Consider the following 13,105-nt stretch of genomic DNA (forward strand, 5'->3'; position numbering starts at 1 on the left):
TATCCTTCCTTTAATCAGAAGTTAATTGTTTCACAGACTCTATGGAATAGGCTTGGTGCAGGAACAGAGAGAGGGTAAGTAGGGGTTTTCCAGATCACATCCAGACCTGAGATTATTCTATATTTCTCTGTTTGGGGATGTTTATTCTTGGCCTAAAACAAAACTGGATGATTATAATTTGCTAATTGTACCCATTCTCCATCCTTCTTCTTTACTTCATGCACAGAGCAGTTTTAATAGTAGTTTCTAGCCAAGAGCTTGTGGCTCATGCCTGTAATTCTAGCTACTAAAGAAGCTGAGATATGAGGATCACAGTGGTTCAAAGCCAGCCTGGGCAAGAAAGTCCATGAGACTCTTTATCTCCAATTGACCACAAAAGCCAGAAGTGTAGTGCTAGCCTTGAGCACAAAGGCTCAGGGACAGTACCCAGGCCCTGAGTTCAAGCCCCAGGACCAACCAGAAAAAAAAGTGATCTCTGCTTCATTCCTGTAGTTATTTGTAATGACTATGCAGTATGGTTTTAAGGCATTTTTGGAGGTAATCTAAGAATAGGTTCTAAGCTTTAGCCTTATTACTTGATTTTCTTATGATCTTAGGATCATTCTTTTCACTTCTTCAAACCTTAGGTCTTGTTTGCTGCTTTCAGGGCCTATAGAGAAAGTGTTGGGATCACTCTGTAAGATGTGTTTATCTGTATTTCCTACTTCTGTTAGCTAGTCTTTTTATCTCTGAATGAAGGGATTTTATATCTTCCCCTGTAAATATCTTTTCTCCCTTGGAATTATTCAGGCACTTCTGGAGCTTATCAGGCTAAGCTACTATTTTTCAGTGAGATATTATTAGCATTTGAGATGGGACTCCTCCCTGCCCGCCCCCTTTTTTTCGGTCATGGGGCTTAAATTCAGGGCTTGGTCGCTGTCCCAGAGCTTTTTTGCTCAAAGCTAGTACTCTACCACTTTGAGCCACAGCACCACTTCTGGTTTTCTGGTGGCTATGTAGAGGTAAGAGTCACACAGACTTTCCTGCTCAGGCTGGCTTTGAATCGCGATCCTAAGATCTCAGCCTTCTGAGTAGCTAGGATTACAGGTGTGAGCCACTGGTACCCAGTGGGACACCCCTTTTTTACAATTTATTTTTATTGTTATTATAAAGGTGATGTACAGAGGGGTTACAGTTATGTAAGTCAGGTAAAGAATATATTTCTTTTTAGACAATGTCGCCCCTTCCCTTGCACCCCCTTTTTAAAAATAGAGGTAATATATTGACTTCAGCACTCCTGGACTCTGGAGTACTGACTGTTAGTATCATTTCCTATATACTATGATGAGCAAAAAGATGGGCAGACATTCCCACATGCTCATGGAAAGGCATAGTGTTTACCAGGTGAAGGTTAGGCTGGGCTTTCATATTCAGCTAGGTTGTATGCAGTCTCTGGCACTAGTATCCAAATACTTCCCTTTTGCTCCTGCAGAACCTGTCCCAGTGGGAGATGTGGAGAGAGGCTCCAGGAGCTCCTTGAGGGGTCGCTACGGGGAAGTCATGCCTGTGTATCGGCGGGACAGCCACCGAGACGTGCAGGCTGGCAGCCATGACTACCCTGGGGAGGGCATCTACCTGCTCAAGTTTGACAACTCGTACTCTCTGCTCCGCAACAAGACTCTCTACTTCCACGTCTACTACACTAGCTGAAGGACACTCACCCAGGGGCAGGCAGTGTTTGCTGGTGGAAGCAGACTGCCAGCTGGTGCCTCTTGTGGATAGGCAAGAGGAGAGTGTGTGAGGCTCCTGAGCCTCACATCCTGCCTGGTATGCCTGAGTGATGAGTCTGTGTAGCTTTCTTCCCTTCTGGCTTCTTCAGGTGGTGGTGTACTGCCCCTGTTCTGTGGTCCCTGACTCACGCTCTTGTTGCTTCAGGCTCCAGCAAAATTCCTTTCTGAAGGCATCTGTCAGGCAAAAGCTTAAAAGAAGGTAGAAATTGTCTTGTAGAAACTAGTTTGTGTTGGTACAAAGTTTATCATTCAGATTGCTGCTTGCTCCTTTCCAGAGCCTAATGCATTTAGTGGCACCCATCCTCTACTTTTGAGGTGCCAGTAGAGGGAAAAGCACATTGTCTATGAAAGAGCCCAATATCTTGGATGGAGAAATCTCTATCCAGCCTCTCACCACTGCCATATTCCTGCCTGCTGGATATTCTTGGTCTTTAGCACGGCTGGGAGACCTCACTGCCTTGGAGGGATATTCTCATTCTTGGTGGTTAGAATCCTCCTCTTTTCTCTTACCCAAGTCTATGGTTTTGCTATTAAGAACTCTCATGCAATCTAAACTGGTGATGAATATAACCTAAGACCTTTTGGGAAGAAAAACAGCCTCCATCACTTCCTGTTTCCGGAATTAGTTTCCCTTACCATGGTGCAAGCAGTTGAAGAACTGGTGGAAATTAGGTACTCAGTTGACCTCAGAATCCCCTTCTTTGAAAGTCAAGTGTTATTCTTTCTTTTCCCTTCCTTCTTTCTTTCCTTCCTTCCTTCCTTGCTTCCTTCCTTCCTTCCTTCCTTCTTCCTTCCTTCCCTTTTCTTTGTTCTTTTCTTTTCTTTTTTGGTAGACTCAAAGAAGGAAGAATATTGTCTGAGAGAGAAAGTTACGGAATAAAAACAAATACCCTACATTCCCCACTACCTGTTTTGTTTACAGTAGAAGTGTTATTTAGAAATATTACTTTGGAACCAAGTGCAGTACAACCTCATCTATATTTCTGAAGTTTCTGGTGTTCAAAGTCCCTCTTAGGAAAGATAATAATGAAATTTCATTGTTGCTGCTGTTTGTAAGTATTCTTTACCTGGCCAAAGTTTGCATTTCCCTGCTGACAGTCTTTCTCTCTCTGTTCCCCCTTAGGCCCAGGGGGGCCACGGAGTGCAGGTGGTGCTGGGGCCAGTGGCTGCCAGGGCCTCAGGCGGAAAGGGAGATGGGGACCTTAGCAGTCATCTGTGCCTCCTTGTTACTTATTCCTGTGTTAAGTCTGTTACTCTCTTTGCATATTGAATGGACTTATTTATTACTTTATTTATGTGGTTTGTTTAGTGCATTTCATTTTGCCCTTGAAACAGTTTCTGTTTCTCAGAAGGCATCCCACCTGCTCTAAGCTACAGAAGCCACCTCTTCTGTGAAGTTCAAGAGGATGATGTAGGAAGACTCAGGAAGTGACCATGTCAGCCCTGTGGTATTTTAGAAAGAGTCTGCCCCTTCAAAGATGGATGACTCCATCCTAGTCCAAGTTTTGGCACAGCATAGCACTCCCCATGAGGAATTTTTGTGTGGTGAGGGACCCTGTTCTCTGAGGAAGGGGTACTAGCCAGTTACTATTGGGGCTATTGAAGTTTTTGCCTCCACTGATGACTTGTTTGGCTTATTCCTTCATTGTGTGGATGTCTCCACCCAGCTTCTCCTTCTTCCTTAAATAGGCACTGCAGGGAGTCCACTGAGTTCCCTAATGAGATGACCCTTCAGCAGTCTTAGTGGCATATGTATTAGTCCAAGTAGGACAAACATGTCTGCTCTACAGCCTCCCAGTCTCTGAGCGACATCTGTCCTCCGATGTTTTATCATTGTAAATGTGTTTGGTAGAGGGTACACTGGTCAAAACTTAGGCACTTTATAAGAAATTGTTCTAGTCTACTTGGGCAGTGAAAAGCAAACCTTCAGTACTTTATACCATCAGATAGCTGAGTGACCACTCCTTTGTCAATGAAGCTGGATCATGCCTTAGCTAAGTGTAACCTTTGTATAATAATTTTCTACTGAGCTATTTTCCAGTCAGCAAAAGACTTGCTTGTTTCCTATTTGTTATTGACTTCTGATTGCCTCTCTAAATGGAGTTGTCAGGCCATACAAAGCAAGCTCCCAGGGGATACATATGATTCACTTTTGATTTCTGCAATGAGATTCTCCTCATTTATCTTTTTAGAATCTTAGTTGTGTAGTATCAGGGAAGCCTGAGGGACTTGTTTCCAACAGTCTGTTACTATCTGGTCACTCTTTTAAGTCCTGGCTGTGGAAATTTATTTATTTTTTTCTTCTTCAATGGAGTATCTTTGTTCTGTTAGTACAATGTAGCTAAAAAGAAAATCCTGTGTGATGGGTTCACTATTCTCATATTAAGTTGCTGAAATAATTGAACTTACAGAACAAAATACTATTTGCTGTCAGTCCCTCCCTGTTCAAGTTTATAGAACCAATGAAATGAAAATGATTTCTCTTCATCCTCATCCTGTTCTCTGGAGCACAAATAAATATTAACCATTACTTGGAAGTTGTTCTTGGTAGGACAGAGCTTGGAATTTTTTTTTTTTTTTTTTTTTTTTTTTTGTCATCGGCCTTGAATTCTTCTGGGCCTGGGTGTTGTCCCTTATCTCTTCAACTCAAGGCTAGTGCTCTACCACTTGAGCCACAGCACCACTTCTGGTTTTCTGGTTGTTAATGGGAGATAAGAGTCTCATGGACATTCCTGCCCGGGCTGGTTTTGAACAGCGATTCTCAGATCTCAGCCTCCTGAGTAGTCAGGATTACAGGTGTGAGCCACTGGCACCTAGCAAGATTGGAATTCTTTACATAGATTGGCTAGTTATTAAATTTCTTTAATTCTTTTTGTTTTGGTATTTTTTGAGAGATGAGGGCTTTTAGATAAGACATATTTAAAGAAAAATTAGCATATAGATTTTAAAGTTGTAAACTACTTGTTATGAAACAAGGGTAATTCTAGCCTTGTGTTCTTTTTGATAAGTACCCAGTAGAGAATGTTCCCTGCAAAACAACTGATCTCCTATGTCAAGAGCCCCTGACGTTTTCTTTTCTTTTTAAGCATTTATTCAACATGGGTTACCCAGGAGGTGGCCTTCACACAAAATGGTCCTTGGTCTCCATCTTTGGAGACCATGCTGTATTCCCCACTATCGTCTTTGATCTCTGCTATTATCCTCTCTAAACTTCATGGCTGTGTGAGCATTAATTATAAAGCTGCTCTGGAAAGACTTCATTCTAATCTGTCACTTTATGACATGTCCTCAGGACTCTAATTAAGACTGTATCCTCAGAATAACGTGCTTTAGCATAGAAATAGACAGCAACTTAAAATTAGTTTCTTATTTTTTTCTAAGAAATTGGTTCATGCACTTTAAAACTTTTTAACCTAAGAGACATAGGAGAGTTTTGTTTTGTTTTTTAAATGGTAAACATTTGGGAGCACCTCATGAACAGATAGAGACAAGAATGAGTAAATGTTTCTGGCAAAGGGAATTCTTAAGGCTACTGAAATTTATAATATATAAATTTTGGTTTTGATGAGCTCCACCCAGTCCTTCTTTTAGAGGATTAAGAGGAACTCAAGCACTAAAGTCTCTGTTCATATTTAATTTTGAAGACTACTTCTCTGAAAAAATGTTCTATTAACCTCAGAGTCTTTAGTTAAAAGTATGGAGATGAGTGACCTTAGTATTTACCTTAAAAGATTTGTTTTGGAAGAGGGAAGGGTATGAGTTAGCTTTGTGCTGCTTCAGAACTGCCTTTTAAATGGATGGCAAAGATTGAAAACAGAAGTGGAAGGAAAGGAAAGCCATGGGATAGATCTTGGAATTTTGCTTCCATCCTGCCTTCATTTAGTGCTTTAGTTTGCATTTTGTTCATTGAGATTGTTCTTTTTTTTTTTTTTTTTGTCGGTCGTGGAGCTTGAACTCTGGGCCTGGGCGCTGTCCCTCAGCTCTATCAGCTCAAGGTGAGCGCTCTACCACTTGAGCTACAGCGCCACTTCCGGTTTTCTGGTGGTTTATTGGAGATAGGAGTCTCACGGTCTCTCCTGCCCAGGCTGGCTTTGAACCACGATCCTCAGATCTCAGCCTCCTGAGTAGCTAGGATTACAGGCGTGAGCCACCAGCGCCCGGCTCATTGAGATTGTTCTTTAAGCCAGAGCCTTACCATTTCTCCTTGTGCTTATTGGACAGTTCTCAGGTCCACTTTTGACCTTTCCAATAGTATCAGCTAAGTGTAATCTTGACCTAAGGATTGATTTAATATGTTCTTTGGGACTTTCTAATGTCATGAAAAAGCATGATCAGAAAGAGACCAAAGGAATCAGTTCCAGTTGTAGTACTGAGACCATAGTTGGCTTTTCGTCATGAAGGGAATGAAACAGGCTCACTTTGACCAGCATCATAGAAGAGCCTAAAATGATAAGAGCACAGAGCATGTTTGGGTAACACACATGTCCCACTTAGGCCAACTGTGTCCAGCAATTTTTAATCACAACACAGCAGCATATATCCAGAAACCACACAGTTTTTTCTCCCTACTAAAGTTTCCATTTACAATTCCTTTTGGGGCTAAAAAATCCACCTGATCCTTTGAACTAGTTTCTTTTCATATGGCCCAAATTGTAGGATGCTAGAAACCCAATTCTGCTGGAATAGGAAAGAGTATCAAGTCTGGCCAGTTGCAAGGAGTTGGGAAGTGAGTCTCTGTAGGAAGGTGATTTCACATTGTTGCTATTGTGAGGGGCAGCTTGTTAAAGTATATGCTGTTCAGAGAGCAAGCCATTGTCTTCATTGTGTGTTTGGTTGTGCTCAGGCAGCCATCACTCTTATCTTTTTGGGAAATAAGTAGAGAGTTAAGTATTGAAAACCAGTCACAAGCTGGATATATATGTGCGTTCCAATGATCCCAGTACCATTTGTTCCTAGTGGCCTGTTTTGGAAAATGGGAAGAGACATTTAGGCACAAACAGCTTTGACTCTTGTGTGTATGGGGTGACAGTCACTGGCGTCTCTTTGCATTCTTGCCTACATAGCACTTGTACACATTCCTATATGACATCCCAGTTATCCATGAAGTTAGGGCAGAATTTATAATACAGACTCTTTTTGAGGTGTGAGATTGTTTGCTTGAACCAAGGAAGCTATACAATCTCTTCTGTTTGAATCTCTTGACTTGAAACTGAGCAGTTAGTGGTCTAAAGTCCTGCATGGTCCAGATAATATGCCTCATTGACCAACAGTCATTCCTCATCTACTAACTTTAGAGACAAACTGGCATTGAAATTTTTATAGTCCTGGTCCCTAGTTTGAATTCATGATCTGGTTTGTATTATCTATACCTTGATTTTCTTTCTAGGCCCCAGGCATGTGAATAACAAAAAAGGTCACTATCTCTTCCTCATTATAAGACAGAATGAAAAGTTGCCCTAGAAAACTAAAGATAGACTATTTTGTGAAATTTTATAGTTTTATGCAGGTAGTTTGGGATTTTCTGTGGGTAAAATAATATATAGATATATCAAATGACTTTCAGGGACCAAGTGTATTTTCTAAAGTGTTGCTATAGGATCATGAACAATTCTAAAGTTTGGGATTGAAATATTACTATAGTATTACTGAAGGGCCTTCAATTCATTGTCAGTTTAAGACTCTTCTTAAACTCCTTATCACTCAGGGTTGAAATGTCTAGTATGTCCTCTTGTTGTTACTGTTCTTAGGTTCAGTCCAGGAATTTGGAAAGCATTCTCTTAGTTCCTTCTCTTATGTCCTGAACTGTACATCTTAGTAAGAAGTTTCACACAATTTGTTTACCTTTCTAAAATTAGTATCCCATAAGTGAATTAACTTTCATGTAACAAATCAGAGTTATTTCTATTTAGCTATTTTATAGAACAAGTATGATGTAGAGAAAGTAATCCCATGGTATACTCATTTTCCCTTAATAATAATGGGAAATGTTTTGAAATTCCTAGAAGAAATGCTGGAATGCTTTGTCATAATAATTTTGAAAAAGCATTTATAATTGCTTTGTAACCAGAGTAATGGATTGTAAAAAAGCAGAGGGTAAGGATAATGGGAATACAAAGAGGTCTTAAAGAGTTCCTAAATCACATTCTGCCATGTAGCTTCTATTCCAGAAGGGCCACACACTCAGTTATCTCTGAATTGATTGAAAAGTTCCTGGTAAATATGTAAGCAACTAGCAACATGAAGACATTATTTCTTTATTGTTCTAGATCAAACACTGATACCAACATTATCAAAGGAGTCTGGAAGGGAAACTATATCAATTTTATCTTTTTTTTTAAAATTGTAAGTCCTAAGATTATTTATTATAATCAACTTGTTTTACGATCTCACCCTTCATAAAAAATGCTATCAATACTGATTTCCATGTTAAGAACTTTGTACCAAGTTGTTAACTTTGTATGTCCTGCTGAGTGGTTTTTCTTTAAAATATCATATTTTCTTACCCTGTGGCACTGAATGTGTTGCTGTGATACACTGATTATCCTGAGCTATGATTCTTTGAGTAGCTCAGTTCTTGTGTTTTTATATTATGTAACAGTTTTGTGATGCTTTTGTGCATTGTCTTCTCTTCTGGGTTTTGAAATGTCATAATAAACTTTTTCACTGTGCACCTGAAACGTATCTTAATGAACCTTCAAACTTGTCTCTCATCTTCTCCTTTTATCTAAAGAAGAAAGGTGTTCTATGAATACATGTGTTATTATCTATACATATAGATGTGTTATACATCTATATATAGATATACATATGTTATAATCTATAAACATAGATTATAAAAAATAAAAATGAGTTAAGATTAATAATAGATCTTTCATCTGAATTTAAATTCATAGCAGAGTATTAAGAACCAGGAGCCAGATTTGGAATTCAAGCAGTATTTTTGTGGGTTTTTTTTCAGCCAACAGCATTTAGATCATTTTTTCTTTGTCAGTGGTGGGACTTGAACTCTGGACCTGGGTGCTTCCCTCAGCTCTTCAGCTCAAGGCAAGTGCTCTATCACTTGAGCCACAGCACCACTTCTCGGTTTCTGGTGGTTAATTGGAGATAAGAGTTTCATGGACTTTCCTGCCCGGGCTGGTTTTGAACCATGATCATCAGATCTCAGCCTCCTGAGTAGCTAGGATTACAGCCTCCTGAATAGCTAGGATTACAGGTGTGAGCCACCAGCACCCAGCTAGCATTTAGATCTTTACAGTATTATTCACAGGAGTAATAGAATGGTCAGTTCAGGCAGATGAATATAAGGAGCCTATGTGTCTGTGATATATTAAATCCCAAAAGCTGATATTCCCCACTCTGGTTCATAGGGATGATTAAGAAGTGGAACATTGTTTTAAGATTAGTAGGTGGAACAAGATTTTGTTTTTGTTTTTTGTTAATACATTGCCTCTTCACAACCTTGGGTCCCTTACAGAAGTAATTGCATTTGAGCAGGGAGGAGTGCCATTTAAATATCCTGTTCTGTGATATTTAGGACTCCAAGATAAGCCTGTAGATCATTCTCTATTTTCCTTTGCAATATATTTTAGAAGCTAAAGTACAAAGATGGGATCTCAAATAATTATGAAATGGACATAATCTGGTGATTAAAGTATACCACACAATAAAAAAGCTCAGGTGGATTACATAGCAATCTTTAATAAATCATGGTTGAGAGTCTTGTAAATAATGTCACTGTTAATATGTAATAGAATTAAGCTCTTTAACTTTAAAACCATTCATATCCGTCATATCACTGACTATGCCATAGTTCAAGATTACATAAGACAGCTTGATAATTACAGTTACTAGCATTCTTGATGTTCTTGAAGCTATGCAGTATTGGTTTAAACTCAGCATTTAAGCTGAATATTCTCCCAAAATAGAATGGTGCCTGTGACCTTGGAATCAAGAACTAAGTAAGTTATGTTTACTGGTTGGGAGAGAGTATTTATCAACACGTATAATCATCTACTTAATCTAAGAAGTTTGCCTCTTAGTGGTATTTTCCTTGGAAAAGAAAATCCTGTGTTTTGGGGTATTTCCTCGGTGAGATTAGTATTTGAATGGGTGGACTCAGATGGTCCTCCCATTGTGGGTGGGCATCATCCAGTTTATTGAGGGACTGAGGAAGGTGGAAGAAGAAAGAATTTACTCTTTGATTTCTTACCTTATGGCTTCACACTTCTTGTTTCCTCTGGCCTTAGATTTCTATCAGTGATGCCTATAGTTAGTTGTTAGGCCCTTGGCTTCCCAAGTTTCCAGATTGCAAGTGGTAGAACGTGGAACTTCTTTGCTTCTATAACCATGTGAGGAAATTCCATATGATAACTCACCCACCCTCTGCCATATATCCTCCTGGTTTCCTGCCAGAAATATCATGGACTCTAAGGATCTCTGCTGCTTTCACAGTCAACAGCATTTGTTCCCTACTGCCCTCACATTGGACACATACCAGAAAACTACAGTTCTGTAGTTCCTATTGAACTATAGAACATGGACAATGTGACAGCTATGTAAAATGAGTCTTGTGCATTAAAGAAGGGATGCTGTTTCTTACACTATTTTGATTTGGAATCAGTAACACCTCTATGTTTTGGCAACCAGTTTTAGAATGTCTGAAAAAGCCCCATTTAAGGATTTTTTTTTTTTTTTTTTGGTCAGTCATGGGGCTTGAACTCAGGCCTGGGCACTGTCCTTGAGCTCTTTTTTTTTTTTTTTTGTCAGTCATGGGCCTGAATTCAGCCTCGGCTGTCCCTCAGCTCTTCAGCTCAAGGCTAGTGCTCTACCACTTGAGCCACAGCACCACTTCTGGATTTTTCTGCTTATGTGGTGCTGAGGAATTTGAACCCAGGGGCCTCATGCATGCAAGGCAAGCACTCTACCACTGAGCTACCTTCCCAGCCCCTCTTAAGCTCTTTTGCTCAAGTCTAGTACTCTATGACTTTGAGCCACAGCTCCATTTCTGTGGTTAACTGGGGATTAAAGTCTCATGGGGTCATTTCTGCCCAGGCTGTGTTCAAACCATGATCCTCAGATTTCAGCCTCTTGAGTAACTAGGGTAGTGTCCAGCAAGGTCAATACTAAGTACTTCAAGAGACCTAAATTGAAATATGGAACTCCTAAAAGCCATTTTGAACAGGTGGGCAGATAAGCAAGTTATACAGATTTGGGTAGTAGATTTAAAGCTGATCAGTTAATCTTTGGGGAGTACATGGAGGGACAAAAACTCAGCAGGGGGCCATGTCTGTATTTCAGATAACCCCATGCATGCCTCATGGCTCCCATGAACTCCTGTACATTGGCGGAATGAATGGGAAAGGTAGTCCATGGCTAGCTGGGATTGAAGCCACTGGATGGTTTTCTAGGAATGATCCCAGGTCACCTCACTATTCCTAGTACTCTGGAATCATTCAGGGAAGATGAAATGATTTCAGGTTTTCTTATGTGTTTGTTCCTTGTTCTAGAAATAGATTTTACCCACTTCTCAGTTCCTGGAAGTCTTTTGTACTTTTGTTTCCTGGGAAGAAAAAGGAGAGGAGAACCTGGGCACTTGAGCCCTGAACAGGGCTCATAAAGGCATTTTTTGGGGGAGGGCGGGCAGGGCTTCATGGATTTCTTCTTGGTAGTTTTAGTACCACTCCTGAGATCCAGCATTTACACATGCATACTGAGTCTGTTCTGCTTTTTCCTCTTCTTCCAGGATAGGGGATGATCAGAGCCAGGGATTTGTGTGATGTGGTCTATAATCCAGAGAAACCCCTTGCCTTGCCTTCCCCCCAGAGTCAGGCCTTTTGTCTTTTGTTAATTTTTCTTCTTGCTGACACCATTTAAGCTTGGCCAAAGGAGTAAGGCCTGTGGGGCCCCTTACTATAAGTCCCAATTGATAAGTTGCTTGCATGACTGCTGGGGAACAGATTTACAGAGTTCTGTGAGAGTATTCTGATCTTGCTCGGTTTGGTCAGGAAAAGGAGCCCCTGTGCTTTTGCTGATTGAGTTGAACCCGGAACCCCCGGGGTCTTCTAGGTTGTTTTCATCTGATTGTCGGTTCTCTTGGAGAGAGGCATACTGGTTGAAATTTCCTTCTACTTTGCAATGTGGCTCTGTGTTGAATTCCTTTTCAAAAGATGACAGCTGCTATGGTACTCCTAAAAGTCTACCCACCTCCACACTGAGAATCACCTAGATGACATCTCAACAGTAGAGTCCTGTGGTGGTGCACATCCACCACTGTCCCTGATACATTCCTGCTCTGCTAGGGCTGTAGCAATCTCACCATCACCATGTTCACATGTCCAAATTGGTTTCCCCAACATATTTAAGACAAACTCCTGGAGGCCAGGCTTCTGCCCCAGAATTCTGGATTCACCATGTTTTTATAAATCGAGTATCAGGAGGTATTGACTCTCCTTCTCCTATGGTGACATCTTCAACAAAGGACATAGAGGGCTCGCTGATGTTTGGGCTCTCAAAGTCGTAATAGGAGTCAGTAAGTTCTAGTTGGTCATGTCCAGGAAAAAGGCGAAGGCGGCCAGGTTGAGCTGGAAACTGAGCAGCCACTGGAACTAAAGATATGAGCATGTCCTTGTCGGTGGTGCCCAGGCAGCTGAACTTCTGCATCATCTCCGGGTCCGGGTCCAGGTCCCCGTCCATGCCCTCCATGGTGGGGGCTGGCCAGATGCTCACTTCCCCGCTTCCTCAAAAGCAAGCTGCTGCCAAGTTGCCAAGCCAAGGACTGGGAGAGGCCCATTGGTGGCTGGAGCTGTGACCCTGGTCCTCTGAGGTAAGCCCTGGGCCTGTCACTGCCTCATAGAGGTAAACTCAGTCACTCTCACCTCACTCTTCCCCAGCCCCCCCCCCCCCCACCTCTGCCTTTGCAGCCTCTGTCTTCCATAAAGGTACTATTTTAATCCCAGTAGTGCCCATGTAACCAAACCCAGCCCAGTCCCTGAGCCTGGCCTGCTGTTCCCCTCTTCACCATCTCTTGAGGCCCAAGAAGGCTGGTTGGTATGGGAATCATATGTACAAATGAGAAGTGTCTCTTCCTTTCCCCTGAGTCCACTCTCCATTTAAAAATCCACAGGAGGGCTGGGAAGGTGGCTCAGTTGGTAGAGTGCTTGCCTTGCATGCATGACGCCCTAGGTTTGATTCTTCAGCATCACATAAGCAGAAAAAGCCGGAAGTGGAGGTGTGGCTCAAGTGGTAGAGTGCTAGCCTTGAGCTGAAGAGCTGAGGGACAGTGTCCAGGCCGAGTTCAAGCCGACCAAAAGAAAAGAAAATCCACAGGAGTTCTAATC

At 41.4% G+C, this 13,105-nt stretch overlaps 1 protein-coding gene and 1 pseudogene across 4 annotated transcripts in view; one reads left to right on the forward strand and one right to left on the reverse strand.

The window, feature by feature from the left end:
- Tmed8 (transmembrane p24 trafficking protein family member 8) overlaps positions 1-8,463 on the forward strand; it is a 56,803-nt gene extending 48,340 nt beyond the window's left edge. For 3 of the 4 annotated variants that reach the window (XM_070028897.1, XM_070028889.1, XM_070028890.1), the window contains exon 6: positions 1,472-8,127. In XM_070028897.1, coding sequence (XP_069884998.1) covers positions 1,472-1,689 — 218 coding nt within the window. In that variant the 3' untranslated portion in view covers positions 1,690-8,127. Of the gene's footprint in view, positions 1-1,471 lie in introns of all 4 variants that reach the window. The other variant, XM_070028904.1, reaches the window with a different exon arrangement.
- A 489-nt stretch (positions 8,464-8,952) lies between these two features.
- Positions 8,953-12,632, reverse strand: LOC138831902 (protein ILRUN pseudogene; annotated as a pseudogene).
- Positions 12,633-13,105: the final 473 nt, after the last annotated feature.

This window comes from Dipodomys merriami, unplaced genomic scaffold, assembly GCF_024711535.1.
Source record: "Dipodomys merriami isolate MVZ:Mamm:240054 unplaced genomic scaffold, mDipMer1.0.p SCAF_1, whole genome shotgun sequence".
Taxonomy (NCBI): Eukaryota; Metazoa; Chordata; class Mammalia; order Rodentia; family Heteromyidae; genus Dipodomys; species Dipodomys merriami.